Below are 24,565 nucleotides of genomic sequence, written 5' to 3' on the forward strand. Positions count from 1 at the left end.
CCCTCAGGATTCTGGGGGTGGAGCTAAGAGCCTGGGGGCGGGCCTAGATCTAATAAACAAGGAGTCTAAGAATAAGAGTTCGAAGGCGGAGCTAGTGGATACCCCGGCACATTTGAGGCTCTAGGGTCGGGCCCTGGTCTTGCGAAGGGGCTTTTGGGAAATTCAGCCAAAGAGTAAGGAGAAGGTGTTGGGGTTGTGGGAGTGCCTTCCTCCACACCATCTTCCTCCCAGAGCCCCCGGCTGAGCTTTAGGCTGGAAAGCAGGGAAAGCCCTGCCCCTTCCAATCCTTCTGCGTCCCTATTGGCTGAGGGGCCTGCGCGACAGGCTCTCATTGGTCCTGAACTGGCAGGAGGGGGTCTAGAGAGAATACGCGCAGATTGTGGGAGGGACCGGACGGTACCTAGGGGGATACAGGCTCAACCAATCCCGGCCCAAGGATTGTGTTGGGGGGGGGGCCTGGCAGGGGGTGTCCTGACCCCCCTTTCTTGGCATCCTGGGGGATGACCCCGGTGCCAGGCCCGGCGCCGGCCGCCTGATGCCGGGCGGGCCGAGCCGGGGATGCTGGAACGAAGGGCGTTGCTATGGCAACGGGAGGCAGGGCCTGGAGGGGGGGACCGGGCCCAGGCTGGGGCCGGGGGGGCCGGCGGTGGCTGTGGCGGGGCGATGGCGGAGCGCGGCCCGGCCTTCTGCGGCCTCTACGACACGTCGTCGCTGCTTCAATACTGCAACGGTGAGACCCCTCCTCAGTTCCGACCCTGGCTCCGCCCAGGGCTGGACCCATTTCCTCCTGCCCCAACCTCCTCCTCCCAAGTCTCCGTCCTCGCCCCTTGCTGAAGATCTTCCTCTCTCCCCCTAGGTGGACCCTGACCCCAGAGCAAGGTTTCTGATCCCCAAAACCCTGATCCCAGTCCCCCACTCTCTTCGACCCTCCCCTTCTCCCCGAAATGACTGGATGGAGAGAAGGGGGCAGAACCTTCAGGAGCTTGGGGTCGAAGGGGGTAGGCCTGAAGGTCTGGAACTCTGCCCTATCCCCTCTCAATCCTCTGGGACCCTTCCCCTCCTCCCTGGCAGAGGAACTGACAGATTAGGGGGAGGTGGGATTTGGTGTTGGCTCGTGCGCAGCGTGTGGGACCAGGTGGGATGACCAGAAGATTTAGCCCCCACTATACCTGCAGATCGTCGGGCCCTGCCACTCCCACTCATCAGGACTCACCCCTTCTTCCTAGACACCCCTTCCTCCTACCAGAAAGGCCACTGTGTCAGGCCCAGATGGAGGGGGTGGGTAGTGGGGAGGGGAGAAGTGGAAACGGAGGGCTGGTCTCTGAGCAAAAGGGCTGGGGGTGGGGGAGTGCTCCGGAGGGAGTAAAGGACTTGAGTTTGGGGCGGGAGGGGGAGGGGGGACAGCCCGAGGCCTAAGGATGCAGCTGGTCCTGAAAGACCAAGGTGACTGCTATCCATTTCACTCAGGGTCCCCCGAGAGGAGACTACCTTCCAGTTTGTGGGCTCACTCCCCTGGTCACACGGGAGCTGGCAGAGGACCCGAATGCTTATTTTGTTCCCCTCTGCCTGTCTAAGAGGCAGGATGCCTCTGCCTGGGTGTCCTACTGGGAAAGGCTGTGTGTCATGCATAAGTAACTTCATCTCTCGGGCGTCAATCCCCTTTCTCCGCCCCTCCTCCTAAAATGGATAGAATACCACCATTCCTAGAGTTGCCTCAAACAGTAGGTACTGTGATAATTGTTCATTGTATTCTGCATGCCAAGAGCCAGTGTTTTGCTAAGTGTTTTGCCTGAAGAGTACCTGTCACATGCAAGCTCACTATAATGTTATAATATGTGTCTCTCTTTTTGGGGGGGGATGGGGGGTGGGTAGAATCAGTAAAGGTAGGTAAGGGGGGGCCTGGCACAACTGGGCCTTCCTGCCCCTCATGTATCGGCCGTGTGACCTTTAGCGAGTCTCGGCACCCCTCCCCACCCTCCGTTCTTAGCTTCCTCCTTTGGAAAACGTGTTACCAGCAGGACCCCGGAGATTCCCTCTTCTTAGGAGTTCTCAGTCCTGACAGCTCCCTTCCTCCGACTTCGGGAGGCCCCCACCTTCCTCTGCAGGTCCGGGCACCGGACCACAGAGGCGCCGGGTGGGGGGCAGGGCGGGCGAGGCCGGGCTGGCGATTGGGCCGCTAGGGGTGGGGGGGGAGGGCGGGGAGGGACCGACGGCTGCACTGCGGAGCCAGCGGACGGGCGGGGCGGCCTTCCGACTTGGGATGGCAGGTGCGACCTCCACGCCCCGTCCCTGTTAATGATACCACCTTTACTTCCACCCGGCTGGGAGCCAGGTCTTCCTCGGTTGTTGCCGGCAATGAGTCTGGGTATGAGTGCTCTGGGAGGGGAAGGGGAGCGGGATGCCTCGGTCATCCGCTCCTCCCACTTCGGGGAAATGGGCTAGGTGTATGTTTGGGGGGCGACGGAGGAGTTATTTGCCCGTACCCGTGACCTGGAGAGGAGAGGGGGAGCCGAATCTGGGGCGTGGGGCACAGAAGCGAACTCAAAGAGAGGAACAGGAGAGAAGCTCCGGCTGGGATGGAGAGTTTGGTGGCCAGATCCCGGCCCGCATCTCCCTCCAGTGGGTCTCCTGGGTCTGAGATGCGCTGCCTGCAACCCCCAAGTCTACCGCTAGGGGCCGCAGAAACTCTGTCCTTGCAGCTGACTCTGGGGTCGAACCAGGTGGTGAGGGGAGAATGGGAAGGTGAGGGACCAGGCATCACCTTTTGGCTTGGAAAGTCTCAAGAAACAGAGAGGGAACGTTAGTCCCAACGATAAAATATTGAGATTCGTCAGAGAATGTTGGGGATCAATTACAGAACGTTGGTGTCACGAGGAATTAGTTGGTTTCGTTTAACAAATACTGATATCACTCATAGACATTTAGCATCTTAGTCATAGAATCTTAAAAACCAGAGCTGAGAGGTTCCTGACTCGTAGCATCTTAGAAAGAGAGTAAGGGACTTCCCTAAGGTCACACCTCCAGGGCGGGCAGAGGAGTGTGGGGGCAAAGGACTGACAGCGGTGGGGATTTCCTTCCCCCTCGGAACCCTCTTCCTGGCCCATCTCGAGCGTCCCAGCCGCAGGCTGAGGGAGAGGAAAGGGGAGTGGTCGGCCTCGCTTTCACTCGGGAAACGGAGAGAGGGGTGGGGTGGGGGGCACCCCTCCGGCCTTGGAGCTCCGGAGTGGTCTCCGCAGCCAGCGCTACCCTTCCTTCCAGATGACAATTTGTCGGGCACGAGCGGCATGGAGGTGGACGACCGCGTGTCGGCGCTGGAGCAGCGGCTGCAGCTGCAGGAAGACGAGCTGGCGGTCCTAAAGGCGGCGCTGGCTGACGCGCTGCGTCGCCTGAGGGCGTGCGAAGAGCAGGGCGCCGCGCTGCGCGCCAGGGGCACCCCCAAGGGCCGGGCGCCTCCACGCTTAGGCACCACAGCCTCAGGTATCTTTGCTAGGCTGGAGGGATGAGAAGGGGTGAGGTCAGGACCCGGACCTCGCACTCACTACTTCTGTCCTGGAACCCCATCCCCCAGTGTGTCAACTCTTGAAAGGCCTTCCCACCAGGACCCCCCTCAATGGCGCGGGACCGCCGAGGCGCGTGGGCGGCTATGCCACCTCCCCATCCTCCCCCAAGAAGGAGGCGACCTCTGGGCGCAGGTAAGGCAGCCCCTTCCAAGACCATGTGGGAGACAGAGGCTGTTTATACGGGCGAGGGATGGGCTCGCGCGCCCGAACTCCAGCAATGGAAAGTGCCAGGAGGTTCTCGCCCTCCTATGACACTGGCCTGCTAACCTCACAGGCTCCGCCCTAACTATGTGCTCTCTCTTCGTAGTGCCCGCCGCTACTTGTCACCAGAGCGCCTGGCTTCCGTGCGCCGCGAGGACCCCCGCAGCCGCACCACATCTTCTAGCAGCAACTGCAGCGCCAAAAAGGAAGGGTAGGTGTCTGGGGTGGGGTCCTGTCACAGAGGGTGCGGTCGGGACACTAGAGTGGCGTGGAAAAGGGGGCTGGGAGATTTCGGGTGATGCCCCAGGCCACGAGGTGACACCATAGAGCGAGGTCATCTGGTTCAGAATGCGGGGACAGTGCCGGAGGCTTGGAGGGACCAATCTTAAGAGAGCACGGGCGAAGAGGAAGGCCTGCAAAGGCTCTGCCGACATTGGGGGGTGTGGCCAAGCCTTAAGGGGCTGGACTAGAACTTCGGGGAGGTGAATGGTTAGGGTCTTTTGGGTGGAGCCAGAGTGAAATTGGGGGGGAGGAGCCAGGCTTGTGGGCGTGGCCACAAAGGTAAAAAGAGTCCCCTTTAGGTCCTCATGGGTGCGGCCAGGGCAGAAGCCTCAAAGGGGTTTCTGCGGGTACTATAGGGGAATTGGGAAGGGGCATGATTGGGATTGGAGGGCATGGCCAGAGTGTTAGCCTGGGCAGAATCGGAACGTGGGGTGGGGGGTCACTGGGCTCGATACCGGCTGGTGGCTTGTCAAAGGCTAGCCACACGCCTCTGGAGCGCCGTCCGGGACCAGAGGCACATGGGGCGTGGTGAAACACCAGGAGGCGGGGCCATCCTGGAAGCCTTGAAGGGACTCAAGTCAGGGACTGGATCTCGGTAAAGTGGTCACAGTCAGAATGCCTGGCGGGACCAGAGGCGGGGGGAGGGCCGGGGAGAAGCAGTCAGTTATCCAGAGGGGAGTCAACTCCGGGGACGGATCGGAAGGGGAGGTGGGTGTGATCAGAATGTTGGGCGTGGTCAATTCCCACACTGGCAGGACCGCACTGAAGCCCTGGGCAGAGTAAAAACCTGAGGATGGAGTCAAGGTGCAGTGGGCTCCGGGGCTAAACTAAGGCAGGAACTGGGTCAAAAACCACACATTTCAACCCCATTCAACTAATAGCAAACACGTACACGACGCTATGTGCCAGGCGCTACTCCAGGCACTTTACACCAGTTAACCAATATAATCCTCGCAATCCCCCCGCGAGGTAGGTACTCTTATTAGCCCCATTTTTACAAAGAGGAAACCGAGGCCGAGGTCGGGCAAGCTTGTCCACACTGCTAGGAAGGGGCAGAGCTGGGGTTTGAACTCGGGCAGACACGCCCCCTAGTCCTGTCCTCAAACAACACTCTCCGCCGTCCCCCCTAAAAGAACCTGGTATCAGGACCCCCACAGCCCGGGATCTGGGACCCAGAGTGACCGGCCGGCTCCCGGGGTCGGCCGCGGAGGGCGGGGCAGGGCGCGGCGGCGCGGGCGCCTCCCAGGGCCGGAAGCGGCGGAGCCCGTCCCGGCTCCACCCCCGGCCCCGAAGCTCCGCCAGCCGCCGCCATGAGTAGTTTTGGAGCCGGGTGAGACCCTTTGACAGACCCCCTCCTCGCTGCACTCCCGGGGCCTGGATCCGTGGCCCCCCCCCCCCCAGCCCCAGGCCAGGAACCCAGGCCCGCGAGTTTCACCCCTTTCCGCCGGCGAAGGGAATGTGGAGACACGCCCCTTCCCTTAAACTTTCTCCGCTTCCCTTGCTGCTTGAAGTTTTGGGGCACCGTGGGAGTGGGGGGTGGGGAGCTCTGGGACAGCGGTGCTGATTAGGAGGGAGGGTCTCCCGTCTTCCAGGATCGCGTCCCTGCCACTTCGTGCTGTGTGATCTTTGGCGATCACTGCCTCTCTGGGCCTGTGTCTTAGGCTCTGCAAGATCAACCGAGCAAAGCACACGGCCTGCAGAGAGGCAGCGCTCCGCTCCTTACTCGGCCCCCATTATTCATCAGAGACCTCCGGGCAGCGGTGGGGTCGGGGAGCGGTTTCTCCCTTTTTCTGACCTGCCTGCTAATTAGGGTGCTTTTTCTCCCCCTTTCCTGACAGCAAAACCAAAGAAGTTATCTTCAGCATGGGTGAGTGGGGAGAGGAGGAGCAGCTTGGTTGGGGATGGCTGGAGGTCAGGAGGCATGGCTGTTGACCCTTTGCCTCTCTGGCCTCAGTTTCCCCATGCATTAAAAAATTTTTAAATATTTTTATTTATTTTTGAGAGAGAGAGAAAGAGAGACAGAGCACAAGCAGGGGAGGGGCAGAGAGAGACGGGGAGACACAGAATCTGAAGCAGGCTCCAGGCTCTGAGCTGTCAGCAGAGCCCAGACGCCAGGCTCAAACTTGAGAACCACAGATCATGATCTGAGCGGAAGTCGGTCGCTTAACCGACTGAGCACCCAGGCGCCTCTCCAAACATTTGTTGTTGTTTTTTTAATTTTTAAATTTATTTTTGAGACAGACAGAGCACGAGTGGGGGAGGGGCAGAGAGAGAGAGGGAGACACAGAATCTGAAACAGGCTCCAGGCTCTGAGCTGTCAGCACAGAACCCGATGCGGGGCTCGAACCCACGAACCGTGAGATCATGACCTGAGCCGAAGTCGGACGCTTAACCGACTGAGACACTCAGGCTCCCCTCCACGCATTTGTTAAAAAGTGAAGCCTGAAGGGGAGAGGGAGTAGGGCTGTGAGCTGGTGGCGGCGCCTGACCTCTGGGGGTGTCCTGGCAGAGGAGGGCTCCGTGAAAATGTTCCTGAGGGGGCGCCCTGTGCCTATGCTGATTCCCGACGAGCTGGCACCCACCTACAGCCTCGACGCCCGCTCCGAGCTGCCTTCCAGCCGCCTGAAGCTGGACTGGGTGTATCCTTTTGCCATAATTCCTTCCTCCCCGCCCCGATCCCCCAGTCTGGAGGGGACAAACGCCCTTCTGGTGGGTGACTTCAGCGGGAGAGAGGGTCTTTGCACTGAGTCAGGTGGCATCTGCAGGCCCCTGTGGCCTGAGGGGTCCGGATGACCCCGGAGTCAGGATGGAGCAGAGGAAAGCAGGTGCGTTGAAATGACCTTTTATGACTCACTAAAGTAGCAAATGTTTGCTGAGTGCCTTCCATATGTCAGATTCTCCTCTGTAGTCCAGCCCTGGTCACTTGGGCCTCACCTTCTAAAGGAGGGGAGAGAGATGATAACAGAAGCCAGTGATTAAATAAACAAGGTAATTCTGGCTAAGTACTAAATGCTGGGAACACGGGATCTTAAGGTCATGTAAGAAGAGTCACTCTGCTTCCCTGAGGAGGGGGCATTTGAGCTGTGAGCCGCACAGTTAGGAGCCAGCATAGAAAGAGCTAGAAGGAGAACGTTCCAGACAGAGGGCATGGTAGGTATGAGGGCTCTGTGGCTGGAGCGAGCTAGGTGTGTCTGAGAAACAGGGGCAGTTGGAAATGGTTAGGGACCCTGTCTTTGGAGCCTGGGAGACCTGGATTGACACCCCAGCCCGCCCTCTGGCTGGCTGTGTGACCCCAGACAAGTCACCTCATGTCTCTGTGCCTCAGCTGTGCCCTCCGAAAAGTGGGTTTCATAATTTCGGAGCCATAGTGCTGAGAAACGAGGTGTAAAGGTGCTGAGCTCGTTTTGTGAGCCCCGCAAATAGGAACTGATCACATAATAACTACGCGGTATTGAGGACTTAGATGCTGGGCACCGTTCTGAATTCTTTTATGTGTAAACACAGTGCATGATACAACCCTTCTCTTTTCTCGCACTGAGAGTGTATTTGTACAACTCCCGACCTCCCAGAGCCCTCCGAAGCCTGCAGGTTGGGAATTATTGCCCTCACTATCTGGGTGGCCGAACTGAGTCCCAGAGAAAGGACTAAGCCTTGTCCTCGGGAGTCAGAGCACATCTGGGGCAAGAATGCTTGACTCGGGGGCCCATGCTTCTTCCAGATCAGCAGCCTTGGGACCCGGGCCCTGTCCTCTTCTTTTGGCCTTGATTTCTGCCCCTCTCTCTCTCTCTTTTTTAAAATATTTTTATTTATTTCTAGGAGAGAGAGAGACAGCGTGAGCAGGGGAGGGTCAGAGAGAGAGGGAGACACAGACTCTGAAATAGGCTCCAGGCTCTGAGCTGGCAGTCAGCACAGAGCCCGACGCGGGGCTCGAACCCACGAACCGCGAGATCATGACCTAAGCGAAAGTCGGACGCTTAACCGACTAAGCCACCCAGGCGCCCCTTCCGCCCCTCTCTTTTTGAGAGAGAGCTGTAAACAGCCGTGAAAATCAAAGCACGTTCCGCTGTTGGGCGGGGCTGGACCAGCCATGACTGCAAAAATCAGTGTGGGCCTCTGATGCCCCGCCTCCGAAATGACTGCAAAGCAGAACCGTTTCTGGGGGGTCGATAGACACGTCTAGCAGCATTTATTCAGATGTTTTCTGAACATCTGGAGCCATGGGCTGGGCCCCCAGGAATCACCACGACAGCCCGGCTTCCTTGGGCTCCCAATCCAGTGTGGGGACAGACCCTTTGGCAGTGACAACCCACAGCGAGCAGGGGTGGGATGGGGGAACCCAGGAAGGCAACTGCCCCAGCTCTGGGGATCACGGAGGGCTTCCCAGAGGAGGCGAAATAAGCATGAATGAACATACAGCCTCATTGGGGAATAGCAACAGTTAACAAATTAACCAGGTAATTATTAAGCGATGTGAGGCCAGTGGAGGTGAGCATGAGGGCTGCTCCGAGGAGGTGACCAGGTGGAATGTACTAGGCAACGGGAAAGGCCAGTGCCCAGGCCTACACTAAAGATCTTGGCATTTTGAGGAAGTGCAAGATCAGAGAGCACAGGAGGGCAGAGGCCCTGTTGGGGCAGGGTGGGGCCTGCCAGGCCAGTGGGAGGAGCCACGGAAAGTTCTGAACAGAGGAGGGTCAGCCGTTCATTCATCAGATGCCGAATTCCTGTGCCTTCTCTGTCCCCGGCGCTGGGCTCAAGGGATAGAGCAGGGAACAAAATGGACAAAGGTCTCTGCACTCCTGAAGCAGATACTCTAGTTGGGGCGACAGTTAAGCCATGTTACGCCAAGTTAAACCGTGTGAGATTCTGATGCATATATGACAGAAATATGAGCGAGGGAGGGGGGCGGGGGCAGGGAGGACGCCTGAGTTTGCAATTTTAGATAGAATGGGTAGGGAAGGCCTCTCTGAGATGCTGCCAGTTGAGCAGGGACCTGAAGGAGGTAAGGGAGCCATGGAGAGATGAAGGGGAGGAGTACTCAGGTGGCGGGAGCAGCAAGTGCAAAGGCCCTGAGGTGAGAGCAGAGAGCAGAAGACCAGTGTGAATGGAGCCTGACCGAGGAATGAGGCATCCGACCCAGGCCAGGCCAGGCCTCACGCCTGGGCTTTCGTAAGGATTTTGACTTTTGCTCTGAGTGAGATGGAATCCACGGGAAGGTTCTGAGCAGATGTGGGCTAACTTAGTATTAACAGGATGCTTCTGGAGGGAAGAGGGAGGTTGTATTAGCGTTCTGTGGCAGCTATAACAAATCGCTGCAAGCTTGGTGGCTTAAAACAGAAAAATGTTCTCTCGCAGCCTCAAGTCAAGGTTCCAGCAGGCCCACCATGCTGCCTCCAGAGGCTCTGGAGGAGAATTTGCTCGGTGTCTGTCCCCTAGCGTCTGGTGGCTTGCTGGGAGCCCTGGGGTGCTTTGGCCTGTAGCCACCCCACATCACTACAGTCAACCTCTGATTTTCACCTACACCCCTGCAATGTTGCGTACCTTTTCCTCTCTGTCTCTTATAAGGGTATCCGACATTGGATTTGGGGCCCACCCAGATAATCCACGATAATCTCATGTTGAGATCCTTAATTATATCTGCAAAGACTCGCTTTTCTTTTTTTTTTTTTTTATATATTTTTATTTATTCCTAGGAGAGAGAGAGAGAGCATGAGCAGGGGAGGGTCAGAGAGAGAGGGAGATACAGACTCTGAAATAGGCTCCAGGCTCTGAGCTGGCAGTCAGCACAGAGCCCGACGCGGGGCTCGAACCCACAAACCGCGAGATCATGACCTAAGCGAAAGTCGGACGCTTAACCGACTAAGCCACCCAGGCGCCCCAAAGACTCGCTTTTCAAAGCAAGGTCATAATCACAGATTCCGGGGGTTAATAGTTTGATGGACATATTGGGGGGGGTACCATCAACCCCCTCCCACCCTGCCACAGGGTCTGAGTACAATTCCAGGAAACCTAACTGCAGGTGTTGAGTCGGCGTGCAATGCAACACAGGCTCCTTAACCGGCCCCCGGGCATTTGCAGCTATGGCTACCGAGGCCGAGACTGCCGGGCCAATCTTTACCTGCTGCCCACGGGGGAGATAGTGTACTTTGTGGCCTCCGTGGCTGTGCTGTACAGTGTGGAGGAGCACAGGCAGCGCCACTACCTGGGCCACAACGATGACATCAAATGGTGAGGTCTGGGAGGGGCTGCTGTTGGGGGCGGGGCCCGGGTGTGTAGCGCGGGGGGAGCGGGGGAGGGAGTGCGGCCAGATCTTTGCTTGGCGCACCAGCTGGATTCAGGGGGGAAAATATATATATGGGATTGATTATGAGTATTTTAAAGGCCGGTAAATTCACTCAAATGCCTGGAGTTTTGACTTTTTTTTTTTTTTGAAAACTCCTCGCTGGCGCCCCCGGACGATCCCACAGGATCCCAAGAGCCCCCTTTGAATGGCTGCGCCCATCTGGCCACCACTTGGGTACAGGCCTGAGCCCTCGGGCATCTGAGATAAGAGACCCCAGGCCGACCTGGAGAGTACCCTCTTTATTGTTATGGAAGGACTCGATGGATGTTTATTGGCCAAAGAACTCATTCAACCAACCTGTGGGGGGAATAGCCAGGCATTGTGACTTCAGCCTGTTAAAGGAGTCCGCCCCCCCCCCCTGCCCCGCGCGGTGAAGCCTGTCCTTTCCACTGAGCCCTGTCCATCTGTCCTCTCTCTCAGCCTGGCTGTGCACCCTGACATGGTCACCATTGCCACCGGACAGGTCGCAGGCACCACTAAGGAGGGGAAGGTAACAGATTGGAGGCAGTGGGGCTGGAGCCTGGGGTGGGGTGGGGAGAGCAGCCAGCCTGGCCCCCCAGGTAACAGGCCTCTTTCTTCCTTGCAGCCACTACCACCCCACGTGCGCATTTGGGACTCAGTCTCCCTCTCCACCTTACACGTGCTGGGCCTGGGGGTGTTTGACCGAGCTGTGTGCTGTGTGGGCTTTTCCAAATCCGTGAGTCCTGCGCCGGGACCCTTCGCCTGTCCCCTCCTCCAAAGTCAGGAGTCTGCCTTCACCTCCCCCACCGCCCACTCCTGCTATGGGATGGGGGCCCCCCCCACCCCGTGCCTGAACGGTGACGTCACCGGTATAGGCCACGCCCCCTCGCAGGCCAAGCCTTGGTGACCTTCCAGGGCTGCCCCGTTAGCCCTTATGAGGGGCGCCCACGTGTCCTGATTGCCCCCGGACGAACTCCTCAGTGATTGGTCATGCTGGTTGCATTATTGGCACCCACATTCCTTCGAGAAAGGTCCTTGTAGGGCCTCGTGGTTCCTTGGGCCGGCCTGGACCTGGTGTGGGCAGGATGGGCGGTGGCAGCTCTGGGCGAGATAAGCACAGAAATGGAGAGTAGTAAGCCTTTAGGAATTTGCAGAGCAATGGCCCGTTTCCTGCCACATCCAAGTCTGTGACGGGTGGGCTTCATTTCGTTTTTATTTAAAAAATTTTTTTAACATTTACGCATTTTTGAGAGACAGAGAGTGAGCAGGGGAGAGGCAGAGAGAGAGGGAGACACCGAATCCGAAGCAGGCTCCAGGCTCTGAGCTGTCAGCACAGAGCCTGATGCGGGGCTCGAACTCACGAACCGTGAGATCATGACCTGAGCCGAAGTCGGACGCTTAACCGACTGAGCCCCCCAGGCGCCCCTCAATTGTTTCATTTTGTGTGCCTAAAAGTCATTTCCTATAAAAATGCAGATTAGATGGGCTCAGGGTTCCTGCAGAGAAATAGTAACTGAGGGTAAACAAGATGAATTTCTTAGGGACCAGTCATGTCAGAAAGAAAGTTCTAGAAACCCTTTCGGATTCGTGCATGGCTTTGACAATCTTAAAACAGGCCTGAGTAGGGAATTCCCCTGTGGGCAGAGCATTGAAGGGATGGGTTCTGACCCACCTTCTCTGGCCCCCCTCTCCTCTCTCCTCCTTCTAGAATGGGGGCAACCTGCTCTGTGCAGTGGATGAATCGAACGATCACATGCTCTCCGTGTGGGACTGGGCCAAGGAGGCCAAGGTGGTGGATGGCAAGGTGGGGTGACTGCTCTCATCCCCTCTCGTTGGGGTGCCTCTATGGGACTGGTTGGATCTCTGGACTGGGGCCCACAGTTGGGGGACAGAGACTTAGTGGTTGAGAAGCTGGGCTCTGGAGTCAGACCTATGTGCGTTGATTCTGGACTTGACTCTTACCTGGCTGTGTGGCCTAAGGCAAGTGACTTCCCCTCGTTGAGCCTCACTTCACCTGTAATAGGGGACACTAATGAGCCGTACCTCACAGAGTGCTTTGAGGAGTACAGGAGTTAATGGGTAAAATGCTCAGAGCTGCACCTGATACAGAATTGAGGCTCTCCAAGGTCAGCTGTCATGTTGACGAAGGTGGCAATAATGCTTTGCTGGCTGGCCCTGCCTCCAGTACTTTAGCTTGCCTGTATAATAAAGACACAGGCAAGTACGTTGTGCAGTGCACAACTTATGCAGCTGTATAGGGCGATCCTACACGGAGTCGCCCTAGTGGCTTTGAGGTCCTCATTCCGAATCTCCCCCACTCTCCAAAGTGCTCCAACGAGGCTGTCCTGGTGGCCACCTTCCACCCCACAGACCCCACTGTGCTCATCACCTGCGGGAAATCCCACATCTACTTCTGGAGTCTGGAGGGGGGCAGCCTGAGCAAACGGCAGGGGCTCTTTGAGGTGAGTGCGTGGGGTGTGGGGACAGGCTGGCCCTGAAGGAGGCATGCAGGGATACCCAGGCAGACAACAAAACAGAGGGTCCCAGAGGGTCCCAGATTGTGAGGATGCTGAACCTCTGCTGGGGTCTCAGTCTCCTTATCCCATCGCATGAGGAAAATCCTGAACTCTTTCAAGTTGTGAGGATTCAGCGGGATGAAGAGCATAGTAGCTCCTAGCAGATAGTAAATGCTCAATAAGGAGTGTTGTGCTTGTCAATAATGTGGAAAAACACGGAAGTCAGAGGCCGACTGGCCGAAAGAGATGCGCACCGAGGCAGACAGACACTGAGCAGGAAGTGGAGGGCCTGGGAGAGAAGACGCAGGGGCCCCTCTGACAGGGCTCGCCTGCCTTTGGTGAGAATTGGGGCTTCCACCCCAAAAAGGCCTGGAGAACACCAGGCATAGATGAAGATGAGACAGAGATACTGAGGGAGGGTGGGGAGAGGCAGGGAGAGAGACACTGAGATAGAGGATGGGGAAGGAGAGGGGAGGAGAGAGGGGGAGAGTGGGGACAGAAAGGAGGAAACCCAGGAGAGGGCTGTAGACCCAGTGACAAAGACGGGACAGCCAGGGACAGAGAGAGGGGGGACCCAAGGGCAGAGAAAGGACAGAGAAGAGTCAGAGAGGAGGCAGGAAGTGTGTCCAGGACAGTGTGGTCAGAAGCTCTAGGCTACACGAGCAATGCGTGGAGGCGGGTTGGAGATGGGGGTGCCGCACAATGGGCCTCATGCCCGAAATCATGGAGGGGATCCCCTGGACCACGGTCCTGGCTGGTGGGTGGGGCCTGGTTCAGCAACCTTCTGATACCTTCCCCTTCTCCCCCACCTTAGAAACACGAGAAACCGAAGTATGTGCTGTGTGTGACCTTTTTGGAGGGTGGCGATGTGGTCACCGGGGACTCTGGGGGGAACCTCTATGTCTGGGGCAAAGGTCAGTGTCACTCCATCTGTTTGGTCCCCATGCCAGCCCTCCCTCACCCCCTTTGGCTGAGCCTTCCTCTGACCTGAACGTATGATAAAATGGGCTAAACTCTTACTTATCTAATTCCTCAACCCCCATCAAGGCTCAGCTCCAGTACCCCCACCTCCATGAAATCTTGACTTATTCTCCACCCTTGTCCTCTGCAAATCCTGTGGTGGCGATCAAGTTTGAATTATAAATGAATTAACTGATTAACCCAGTGTGGGTGGATAGAGAGGTAGTTTGTCCCAGAGAATCAATGAATAAGGCAGTGAGTGAATGAAGGGGCTGTCCTACTCGGTGACTGGAAGATTGAATGAGTGAATGTACTGTCCTCCTTAATGGTGAACGATTAGGTGACTGAACAACTAAATGAATGAATGCTTGTCCCCATGGTGGATGTGGGGCTAATAAATGAAGAGGTCTTTTCCCAGGCAGTGGGTCCATAAAGCAATGAATGAATGAATGAGTGAGTGAATGAATGAATGGTTACCTCAGCCAATGGATTGATATATTATGAAGAATGGATTGTTTCAGGAAGTAGATTGATGGCTGAATGAGTACATGAGTTGACTGTCCTAGCCAAACGGATGGATGAAGAAATGAATAAATGGCTGACCCAACCAATGGACTAATGTGATGTCCCAGCAAAGGCTAATGGGGTGGATATAAGCTTGCCCCAGCCTTTGGGTGAATTATGAATCAAGGAATAAGTGGGTTGTCCCAGCAGATGGATGGCATGAACAAATCAGTGAGTTTTTTGGCCTGGGTACGTTTGCTTTCACATACATTATGCTCCTTATTTTTTTTTTTTTTTAATATTTTTACTTATTTCTAGGAGAGAGAGACAGTGTGAGCAGGGGAGGGTCAGAGAGAGGGAGTCAGCACAGAGCCCGACGCGGGGCTTGAACCCACGAACCGTGAGATCATGACCTAAGCGAAAGTCGGATGCTTAACTGACTAAGCCACCCAGACGCCCCAGTTATGCTCCTTATTCAAGGGTGCGCTGAATATTCTTCCCATTTCACAGATGCGAAGCCATAGGCTCATGGGGGACCTGGCTGGCTCAGCGCTTCCCTTGCAATTAGACAGCCGAGGATAAGCTCTGAATAACTGGCATTGTGTCCTTTCCCAGGAGACTGAGCTCTCTGAGGGCAGAGACTCGGTTTGACTCATTTCCGTATCCCTAGACCCATCACTGGGTCCATCCCGAAGGGCTGGGGGGTGGTTGGAAATTCCAGTGGACAGAATGATAGGTGGACGTGTGGCAACCACATGTGAGTTGACGACTGTTCCTCTGAGTCCCTGCCCCAGCCTCCTTCCTGGTCCTTGGCCTTTATTATCTTGCCTCCTCAAATTCCAGAACCCAATGGAAGTCTGACCCTTTTCTACAGCTCTCTAAATAGTGCATGCTCTCGCCTACTCTCTTTCCTTTACACACATCATTCCTTCTGCCTGCAGCACTTTCCCACCCTCTGTTGGCCTAGCTGACTCCTGCTCATCCCTTCAGGTCCCTGCTCAGCTGTCTTCTCCTTCAGGAAGCCCTCCCTGACCTTACCAGGTGGGGTATCTTAACCCCACAGTCTCCTGGCTTTCCCTATCCTAGCCCCAACCACCTTGGGTTTCACTGACCGGTGATAGGTCTGTTTCTGAAATTGGACTGTGAACCCCGTGAAGGCAAGATCTGAGGTTGTCTTGGTCACCACTCTGTTCCCAGCATCATCCGGCCTGAAGCTGGGCCCAGAATAAATGCTAGTTACACAGCTGTTGATTGGATGGGTTGATGGATGAATGAATGGATGGTTGGTCAGATTGACAGATGAGTGAGTAGAAGCTGAATGGGTAGATGGATTGGAAAATGGGAGGATGTTTGGGTGGAGGGATGAATTGACTAGTGAATGAGTAGTTGGATGAAAGAGGTGAATGGATGGATGAGAGGTGGGTGAATGGGTGGGTGGATCAGTATATAGATGGGTGATGGATGGATGGATCAATTGGATGGGTGGGTGGGTAGATGGATGGATGGATTGGATTGGATAGATTAGATGGGCAGGTGGGCAGGCGGATAGATGGATGGATTGATCAATTGGATGGATGGATGATGGATGGATGAATGAATGATAGATGGATAGATCAATTGGATGGGTGGGTGAGTCCGTGGATGGATGGATGGATGGATGGATGGATGGATGGATGGATGGAAGGATGGATGGATGGGTGGGTGGATGGGTGGAGGGACTGGATGAGTGGGTACGTGGATTGGATAGGTGGATGGATGGATGAGGGGATGAGTGGGTGGGTGAGTAGATAGGTAGATGGAGGAATAGACCAGTAGGTAGGTGAGTGGGTGGATGGATGGGTGAGTGGGTGGATGGATCACAAGTGGCTGGGTGGCTGGGTAGATGTTCGTTGAGATGGTTTAACGGATGGACGATAAAGTATTTGAATGGATGGACAGCGGGCAGGTGGGTGAAAGAGTGCATAGAAAGAAAGGTAGGTGAATGGTTAAGCGCAGGATTGAGAGTTGGAGGTGTTTCAGGGGTCAGTACAGGGACAGCTTCCCCATGCTGATCCCTGCTCCCTGGCCACCCCTCCTTGCCCCCACAGGTGGGAACCGCATCACCCAGGCGGTGCTGGGTGCCCACGACGGCGGTGTGTTTGGGCTCTGCGCCCTGCGGGACGGGACGCTGGTGTCCGGAGGGGGCCGTGATCGACGGGTGGTCCTCTGGGGTTCCGACTACAGCAAGCTGCAGGAGGTGGAGGTGAGGAGGGGGAGAGGCTCATGTGAAGGTGAGGGGACCTCCTCCCCCCAACCCCAGGGCTCCCAGGAGACCCTCCTCTCCCCAGCTTGTTTCCCCTCACCCCTTCTCTGCCTGTGTCCTACACTCACATGCCCCCAACCCCACCCTCAGGTCCCAGAGGACTTCGGCCCGGTGCGCACTGTGGCGGAGGGCCGGGGGGACACGCTGTATGTGGGGACCACCCGCAACTCCATCCTGCAGGGCTCTGTCCACACAGGCTTCTCATTGCTCGTCCAGGTGAGCATCTCCTGAACCTGCCCTCCTCCTCACCTCTCTCCCCTTCTCTTCCAGCTTCCTTCCATTTCTCCTCACCTCCCCACCCCATCCCTCTCCCTCCGGCCTGACAAACTCCGCTCGCCTTCCCTTTCCTGGCTCCCACCCCAGAATCCCACACCTGTCCCAAAAGTCCCCCTGATCCAGAGGCCAACGAGTCACAAGCTGGCACGGCAGAGGGCCCCCAGAACCCCGCCGCAGCCGGGCCGCCCCCTGCCCTTCTGATCAGGGTGGTGTCCATTTCGGTTGGTAAGTGCCCTGGCAGGTTATCACATGGGCCACATGCACGTCGGGCCACAGGCCACACACCCCAGCCCCTCCCCTCCAGCCCCCCACCCCCCGCCCAAGGGACCGTATAGGAGGCTGGTCAGCAGGGACAGGAATTCGGGGCACGACTGCCCGGATCGAAATCGCAGCCCTGTTGCTCGATAGCTGTGTGACATGAGGCAAGTGAAAGACAATCTCTATGCCTCCGAGAAACGGGGCAGTGACAGAACCCATCTTCATGGGGGTTTGTAAGGATCCCATGAGTCGGTTCATATACAGCATTGAGAATGGTGGCTGGCCCAGAAGTCCCGGCCAGAATAACTCCTTCATCAGTGGCTTCCAGATTCCTCCATTCCTTCCGGGTTTTTCCCTTTTGCAGGCTAGCTGAGATCCATGCTGCTGCATTTAGGTCTCCCTCTAGCTCTGGTCTCCCTGGACCCTGAAAGAAAACCAGGGTTAGAGGGATTTCCTGGATGTCCCAAGGCCAGAAGGGACCTCAGAGACCCCTAAAAATAGTATCAACATTACATATTGTTGATTATCTTACGAATAGGTTAATATATCATTAGAGCCTTATTAGTACCATGAATCGATATACTAATATCAACAAGTCTCTTGTCAGCGTTCATGGTTATTCAATAGTACATTATTAGTATACATATTAATAATGATAATAATAATAGCCACCTCCCTTTTGTGAGTGCTTTGTACTTGCCTCGGACACTTTCCATCCATGATTCGAGTGAGCACAACAGTGTCCCCATTTTACAGAAGATTAAACTGAGGATCCAGGGAGAGGTCACCTGTCCCGTCAGTAAGAGAGATCTGAGGTCAGATTCGCCAGGCCGAGCACCCCCCATGGGATCCCACAGCCTTCTGGACACCCCCCGACTCAAGGCGGGCAAGGCTCCAGCTTCCACCCATCATGTCTCTTGCCTTGTGTTGTGCAAACCGCAGAGGCCTGGGGAGAAGGGGCAGCATTTACCTCGAGCCACCACACACCAGGGCAAGGGCCTGCTCAGTCACAGCCTCCTACAGACGGGAAAGGGTCTTCTCCAGGTCACCTGTGGCCCCCGTGTGTTGCCGGGGCTGGACCAGCACTTCTTTCTGGCCCCAGGCTCAGTGGGGAGAGGGCCTGGATTGGCGGGCTCCATGCCGCCATCTCCCCTTTCCGCCAGGGTCACGTGGAAGAACTGTGGGGTCTGGCCACGCACCCCAGCCGGGCACAGTTTGTGACGTGCGGGCAGGATAAGCTGGTGCATCTGTGGAGTGCGGAGTCCCACCAGCCCCTGTGGAGTAGGATCATCGAGGTAAGGGGACTGTGGGGAGGGAGGTGCTTGGCATCCTTATTCTGACAGAAGTGCCTGTCTCCGCGTGTCGGGGCTCAGGGCACCAAACGGAAACCACTTCTGGTCTTGGTGAACAGAAAGGGATTCAATACAGGGAGTTGAGTGCTTATAGGCTAGCCTGGAAGGGCTGGAGGCATGGCTTCTTGACTGGAAGGAAGCCCAGAAGGCGTCACAGAATGCCTGCCGCAGTTGGGGGAGGGGGGGTGTTGGGGGGGGTGTCAGGAGCACTGAGTTCCAGACAGTGCCATTGTCATAGCCGCATATCCCCCACACCAGCCTTTGAGGCTTTGCTCGAGGCATCTAGGGTTACCATGTGTAATAATCCTCATTCTGGCATCAAAGCACCTCGGAGACACAGAACTCCTAACCCCGCCCACAGAGCATCTGATTCAGGAAGTCTGCATTTGGGACCGGAAATCTGCAGTTTGTAACGAGCCCCCTTTAGATTTTTCTGATTCCGGCAGTCGGCTGGCCATACCCAGAGGAACTGGCTTAGCGCTTTACCCACTTTGTCCTTCTAACCTCCCGTACCTTCCACAAGGCAGTGGGGATGACTGATCCCCGCTTGAAGCAGGCTCGGTAAGGTAAAAATCACTCGGCGATCTTCGCGGTATAATTTTAATCAAAACCAAACTTTGCCGAGTGCTTCCTGTAAGCCATTTTACTTATGCACTTGCTGTTCTAAGGAAAACTACACTGCCCAGAATCCCTTGCAGCTAGCTAGGGTCCCACTGTGATTTGGGTCCAGCAAACTACATCTTGTTTTTAGAAGAATCCTGGGGAACACACATTGATGTTCTCCATCTGCCAGATGAGGCAGCCGAGACTCAGACAGGGAAGGTTATTTGGTGTCACGTGACTAGGAAGTGTCAGAGCCCTTTTGAACCCGGGTCTGATTCCAAGATACTCTATTGCCTGTGAACCAACCAAATGCCCCCAACATTTAAGAAATGGTGATACCCGCTGCCGGGTGTTTAATAAAGATGTGAGGAAACTGGCACGTGGACCTACCTGGTGATGAGTTGATAGAATTTTATGGAAAGCAAATTGGCATCATCAGTCAGAAGCCTTCAAAATATGGCTGCCCTCGGGGCGCCTGGGTGGCTTAGTCGGTTAAGCGTCCGACTTTCGCTTAGGTCATGATCTCGCGGTTCGTGGTTTCGAGCCCCACGTCGGGCTCTGTGCTGACTGCCAGCTCAGAGCCTGGAGCCTGTTTCAGTCTGTGACTCCCTCTCTCTCTGACCCTCCCCTGCTCAAGCTGTCTCTCTCTCTCTCCTAGAAATAAATAAAACATTAAAAATTTAAAAAAAAATAAATAAATAAAATATGGCTGCCCTTTGTCCCCAAAATCCCACTTCTAGAAAATTACCCAAGGAAGTGTCGGATGAATAAAGCTGTGAGAATTTAGGCCAGGAGTATTATAGGATCTAGAGTCTGCAGTGAGAGCAGGACTGTTTTCTGTTTGAGCTGACACCTTACAGGAAAGGAGGATGCTTTGGGGGGGCACCTGGGTGGCTCCCCAGTTATGCATCCAATGCTTGATTTCAGCTCAGGTCACGATCTCATGGTTTTGTGAGTTCGAGCCCCACAATGGGCGTTGTGCTGACCCTGCAGAGCCTGCTTGGGATTCTCTCTCTCTGTATTCTCTGTATTCTCTCTTTCCCTGCTCGTGCTCTCTCTGTCTCTCAAAAGCAAAAACAAACAGAACAAAACAAAGAAACAAAAAAACACTTAAAAAAATATTTTCAAAAGGGGCACCTGGGTGGCTCAGTCAGTTAAGCATCTGACTTCAGCTCAGGTCATGATCTCACAGTTCGTGGGTTCGAGCCCCACATCGGGCTCTTTGCTGACAGCTCGGAGCCTGGAGCCTGCTTCAGATCCTGTGTCTCCCTCTCTCTCTGCCCCTCCCCCACTCACACTCTGTCTCCCAAAAATGAATAAATAGTTTAAAAGAATTTTAATATTAAAAAATAGAAGAAAACAGTTTTTTTGAAAAAAGGAGGATGGTTTTGGAGTGGCTGCGGCAGTGGTAGGGGAATGGCCCGATAGACTGGAGACCCCAGTTCTCAGCCCTGCCTCCTCTCTCTCTCTCTCTTCAGGACCCTGCCCGCTCTGCTGGCTTCCACCCCAGTGGCTCTGTCCTGGCCGTGGGCACCGTGACTGGCAGGTAAAGCTGAGTTGGGCATTTGTGGAGGGTTTCTCTCCTCCCCCCCCAAGAACTTTCCTTGGACACCTAAACCCCCTTCCCCTATGTCCCCAGAGCCCACAGAGTCTGCACTTAACAGACTGCTCGCCAGACTATTCCCTCAGTATTCGTCTGGAGGCAGCCTCTCTCCCAAATCTTGGCTGGGGTCCCAAGCTTAGGCCCCGCAGATTGCCGCCCCGCGCCCCCACTGGATCAGCTCACGCCCCCTCCCCCAATCATGCATTCTCCTTAAAGATGGGTGCTGCTGGACACGGAGACCCATGACCTGGTGGCTATCCACACAGATGGCAATGAACAGATCTCAGTGGTCAGCTTCTCTCCAGGTGAGCGGCCCGGCGCGGGATCTTGGAGAAGCCAGGCCTGGGGACTGAGGCTCAGTTACCAGCAGGGGGAAGGAGTGGAGCCAGTGTGGCAGGGCCACGACTGTAGCGGGGATGGAGCTGGGGACAGCTGAGGAGTCTGGCATAGCAGGGGGGGGCTGAGTCTGAGAGAGAAGGGGCTAGAGCCTGGGTGCCTCCTCATAGCCCCCCCTCCCCCTCCCCCAGACGGGGCGTACCTGACCGTGGGCTCCCACGACAACTTGGTGTACGTGTACACGGTGGACCAGGGCGGCCGCAAGGTCAGCCGCCTGGGCAAGTGCTCGGTGAGTGGGCAGTGGCCCCCAGCCCGCGGCGCCACCCCGACCAGGGGCCGCAGAATTAACCAATTTTCTACTTCAAGGGAGCACAGCTTCAACACTCTACTGACTGCCCTGATCACAACAAGGAGTCTTAGCCCCGCCCACACGTCACCCCACCCCCACCCCGTGTTATAAGCCCCTCTGTGTCTAGCTCTGCCCACGTTCTAAACTCCCCCTGTGTTCTAAGCCCTTTCTGTCTGGCCCCGCCCATCGCAGTCTGGCCCCGCCCCCGGTAGTCTGGCCCCGCCCCCATGCTCCAAAGGCTGTGTATCCTTTCCGTTAGCTCCCTTGTGTTCTCACCCTGCCTCTGTACTTCGCCTTCCGCTTTTCCTGGTCTAATCCCGCCCCCTCCGCCTCTAACTCCACCCCTTCCCTCCCCCTCCGCAGGGCCATTCCAGCTTTATCACCCACCTGGATTGGGCCCAGGACAGCAGCTGCTTCGTCACCAACTCCGGGGACTACGAGATCCTGTACTGTGAGTCCGCTGAAACTCCAGCCTCGCTGTGTGCGTGTGCGGTTTACACAGGCTTCCCTGACCTCTAGGACAAGAGGCGAGGCTTCCAAGTCTGTCCTCCGGCTTCTGTATTCAGGGACTGTTCTGATTGGCCTCCTGGCTTCTGATTTCCTCCCCTTCCTGGTTGGATTGCGGAGGGGGGCACAGGTCTCTAAGCAGATGCCCTGCTCAGGCCTTGGGGTATCACCGCCTCGGATCTAACCCCTGCTCAGGCCTTGGGGTATCACCGCCTCGGATCTAACCCCTGCTCAGGCCTTGGGGTATCACCGCCTCGGATCTAACCCCTGCTCAGGCCTTGGGGTATCACCGCCTCGGATCTAACCCCTGCTCAGGCCTTGGGGTATCACCGCCTCGGATCTAACCCCCTCAGCCAAGTCTGGAGAGGTCTGGGACCGTCCCCTCCTGTCTCGTACTTCAGTGCCCATTGTAAAATGGATAGGTTAAGTCAGTAATTCTTTTTTGTTGTTGTTGTTAACGTTTATTGGGGAGTGGGGGAAGGGCAGAGAGAGAGAAAGGGAAAGAGAAAGAGAATCCCAGGCAGGCTCCCCACTGTCAGCCTAGAGCCTGACGTGAGGCTTGGACTCAAAAACCGTGACATCGTGACTTGAGCTGAAATCAGGAGTCAGACGCTCAACCGGCTGAGCGCCACCCCCTCCCTGGCGCCCCATCAGCAGTTCTTTCTGCTCTGAACCCCTCCCCCTGTGTTCTGCCCCAGGGGACCCGGCTACCTGTAAGCAGATCACTAGAGCAGATGCTGTGAGGAATGTGGAATGGGCCACTGCTACTTGCGTCCTGGGATTTGGGGTGTTCGGTAAGTTCTGGAATGGGGGAGGTCCCACTGAAGACAGGAGTTCCGAGAAACACCCTTCGCTGCTGGTCTTCATAGTCCCTTGTTGGCTATCCCCCGAGGCGGGCGATTTGCTTTACACACCAGGGAGGTTTTTGGGCAGAGGAAGAGCAGGGCGAGATGATGGCCTAGGGCCCTTAGAGCTCTGATGAATTGAGACCAATGCATGGGGGGGCCTGGCCCAGTGACGTTCACACCCCCGGCGTCCCAGCCTCCCATTCGTTCAGGCATTGCTGCAGCCAGTGCATACTCCCCGAGCACCTCTGTGCCCAGCCCTGCGCTGGTCAGTGTGGGCGCACGGCAGTGACCACCACAGCCCTGGCTCTGCCGTCATGAGCCTCACAGTGCAGTGGAGGAGACAGACCTGTCCCCAGACTACCCCGAGTAGTCTGGGCTGGCATCTGGCCCCAGCCTGGGAGGGAGTCAAGGAGGGCTTCCTGGAGGAGGGGATATCGAAGCTGGACCTGGAGGATGAGGAAGCAGTGAAGAAGGAAAGCAGTCCCTAGGACAGGAAATCGTACCGTGTACCAAAAGCCTGGAGGTGGCATAGAACTTGGCATTTGGAGAAATCCAAGGAGGCAGGATGGCTAAATTATTGCGGAATTCACGGGGAGCAGTAGGGAGGACAGGACTGGAGCAGTGTGGCGGACCAGGTGAGGCAGAATTTAGGGGTCATTCTAGGAAGCCCAGGCTTTCTCTGAGGCCACCGGGGAGCCACAGAAGGGTTTGGAGCGGTGGAGGACCAGGGTCGGGTACACATTTACAAAAGATCATCCCAGTTCTACTCCTGGCTAGAGACCAGCTAGGTAGGAAGAAGTCAGGGAGGCTGGGGCCTGCTCACTTCAGGGGTCCCTGGGCCCAGGTGACATCTCTCCACCACCCACCCCTCATCTTGCCCACAGGGATCTGGTCTGAGGGAGTGGATGGTACTGACATCAACGCCGTGGCCCGCTCCCACGATGGGAAGTTGCTGGTTTCAGCCGACGACTTTGGCAAAGTCCACCTGTTTAGTTACCCCTGCTGTCAGCCCCGGGTGAGTCCCCCTGGGGGGGGCTGGCAGGGTGGCGGTAAGCGTCACCATGGGCAAGACTGAGCCGGCACTCTCCAGCCCTCAGTTGTCCCATCTATACAAGGAGAGGGCGGTGGCTTGAGCCCGAGGCTCATTTTTAACCTAAAAGTTGGTAAATTTCAGAGCCTCGAGTGCTAACGTGCTGCTCTGAGTCTCTGCGATTCTGGAAGCTTTGGTGGTTTGATTCCTATTAATGCAAGAAATATTGCTTGAGCACCTCCTGTGTGCCTGGTACAGGGCAGGGGATACAGCCAGGAACAAGACAGATCACCTTCTTTCACTTCTTTCTTTCCCTATCACAGGCCCTCAGCCACAAATATGGCGGACATAGCAGCCACGTGACAAATGTGGCCTTCCTGTGGGATGACAGCGTGGCCCTGACCACAGGGGGCAAGGACACCAGTGTGCTGCAATGGCGGGTGGTCTGAAGTGGGGACGAGAGTCCTGGGCACGTGGGGCCAGGGTAGAGTCAGGCGACAGGGTGGGAATTCTATTTTCGGGAGATGTCTATTGCCGAGTAGAGTAATATATACCCAGAGTATGTCTATTAGCAGAGGGGTTATGGGGGTGGGAGGGTAGACCGACAGAAGTCTCTATTTATCGGGGGTGGGAAGAGGGGTCATCGCTTTGGGGGAGCCATTAAGGTGTTTGGTTTGGAGTGTTTTTTTAAGTTTATTCTTTTATATCATCAAGAAATAAAGACACATGCACTGAAGTAGAGTGTGAGGGTGTGTGTGTGTTTGTGTGTGTGTGTGT

At 56.1% G+C, this 24,565-nt stretch overlaps 1 protein-coding gene across 3 annotated transcripts; it reads left to right on the forward strand.

The window, feature by feature from the left end:
* Window positions 1-543: 543 nt before the first annotated feature.
* EML2 (EMAP like 2) lies at window positions 544-24,524 on the forward strand. Of its 3 annotated transcripts, none has more exons than XM_039247800.1 (22): window positions 544-730; window positions 3,259-3,477; window positions 3,569-3,692; window positions 3,868-3,972; window positions 5,882-5,910; window positions 6,553-6,682; window positions 10,119-10,268; window positions 10,804-10,873; window positions 10,970-11,080; window positions 12,053-12,148; window positions 12,672-12,806; window positions 13,675-13,774; window positions 16,412-16,566; window positions 16,717-16,842; window positions 18,324-18,455; window positions 20,594-20,661; window positions 20,935-21,023; window positions 21,246-21,343; window positions 21,767-21,854; window positions 22,609-22,704; window positions 23,643-23,773; window positions 24,112-24,524. In XM_039247800.1, exons 1-22 carry the CDS (start codon window positions 559-561, stop codon window positions 24,235-24,237), a joined length of 2,550 nt encoding a protein of 849 aa, XP_039103731.1. In that variant the 5' UTR covers window positions 544-558; the 3' UTR covers window positions 24,238-24,524. The 3 variants fall into 3 exon arrangements, with proteins under 3 accessions (XP_039103731.1, XP_039103740.1, XP_039103749.1); XM_039247809.1 differs by lacking the exon at window positions 544-730 and adding an exon at window positions 2,341-2,365; XM_039247818.1 differs by lacking the exons at window positions 544-730; window positions 3,259-3,477; window positions 3,569-3,692; window positions 3,868-3,972 and adding an exon at window positions 5,320-5,373.
* The last annotated feature ends 41 nt before the right edge of the window (window positions 24,525-24,565 follow it).

Source organism: Hyaena hyaena, unplaced genomic scaffold, assembly GCF_003009895.1.
Source record: "Hyaena hyaena isolate Hyena2069 unplaced genomic scaffold, ASM300989v1 scaffold_9, whole genome shotgun sequence".
Lineage (NCBI taxonomy): Eukaryota > Metazoa > Chordata > Mammalia > Carnivora > Hyaenidae > Hyaena > Hyaena hyaena.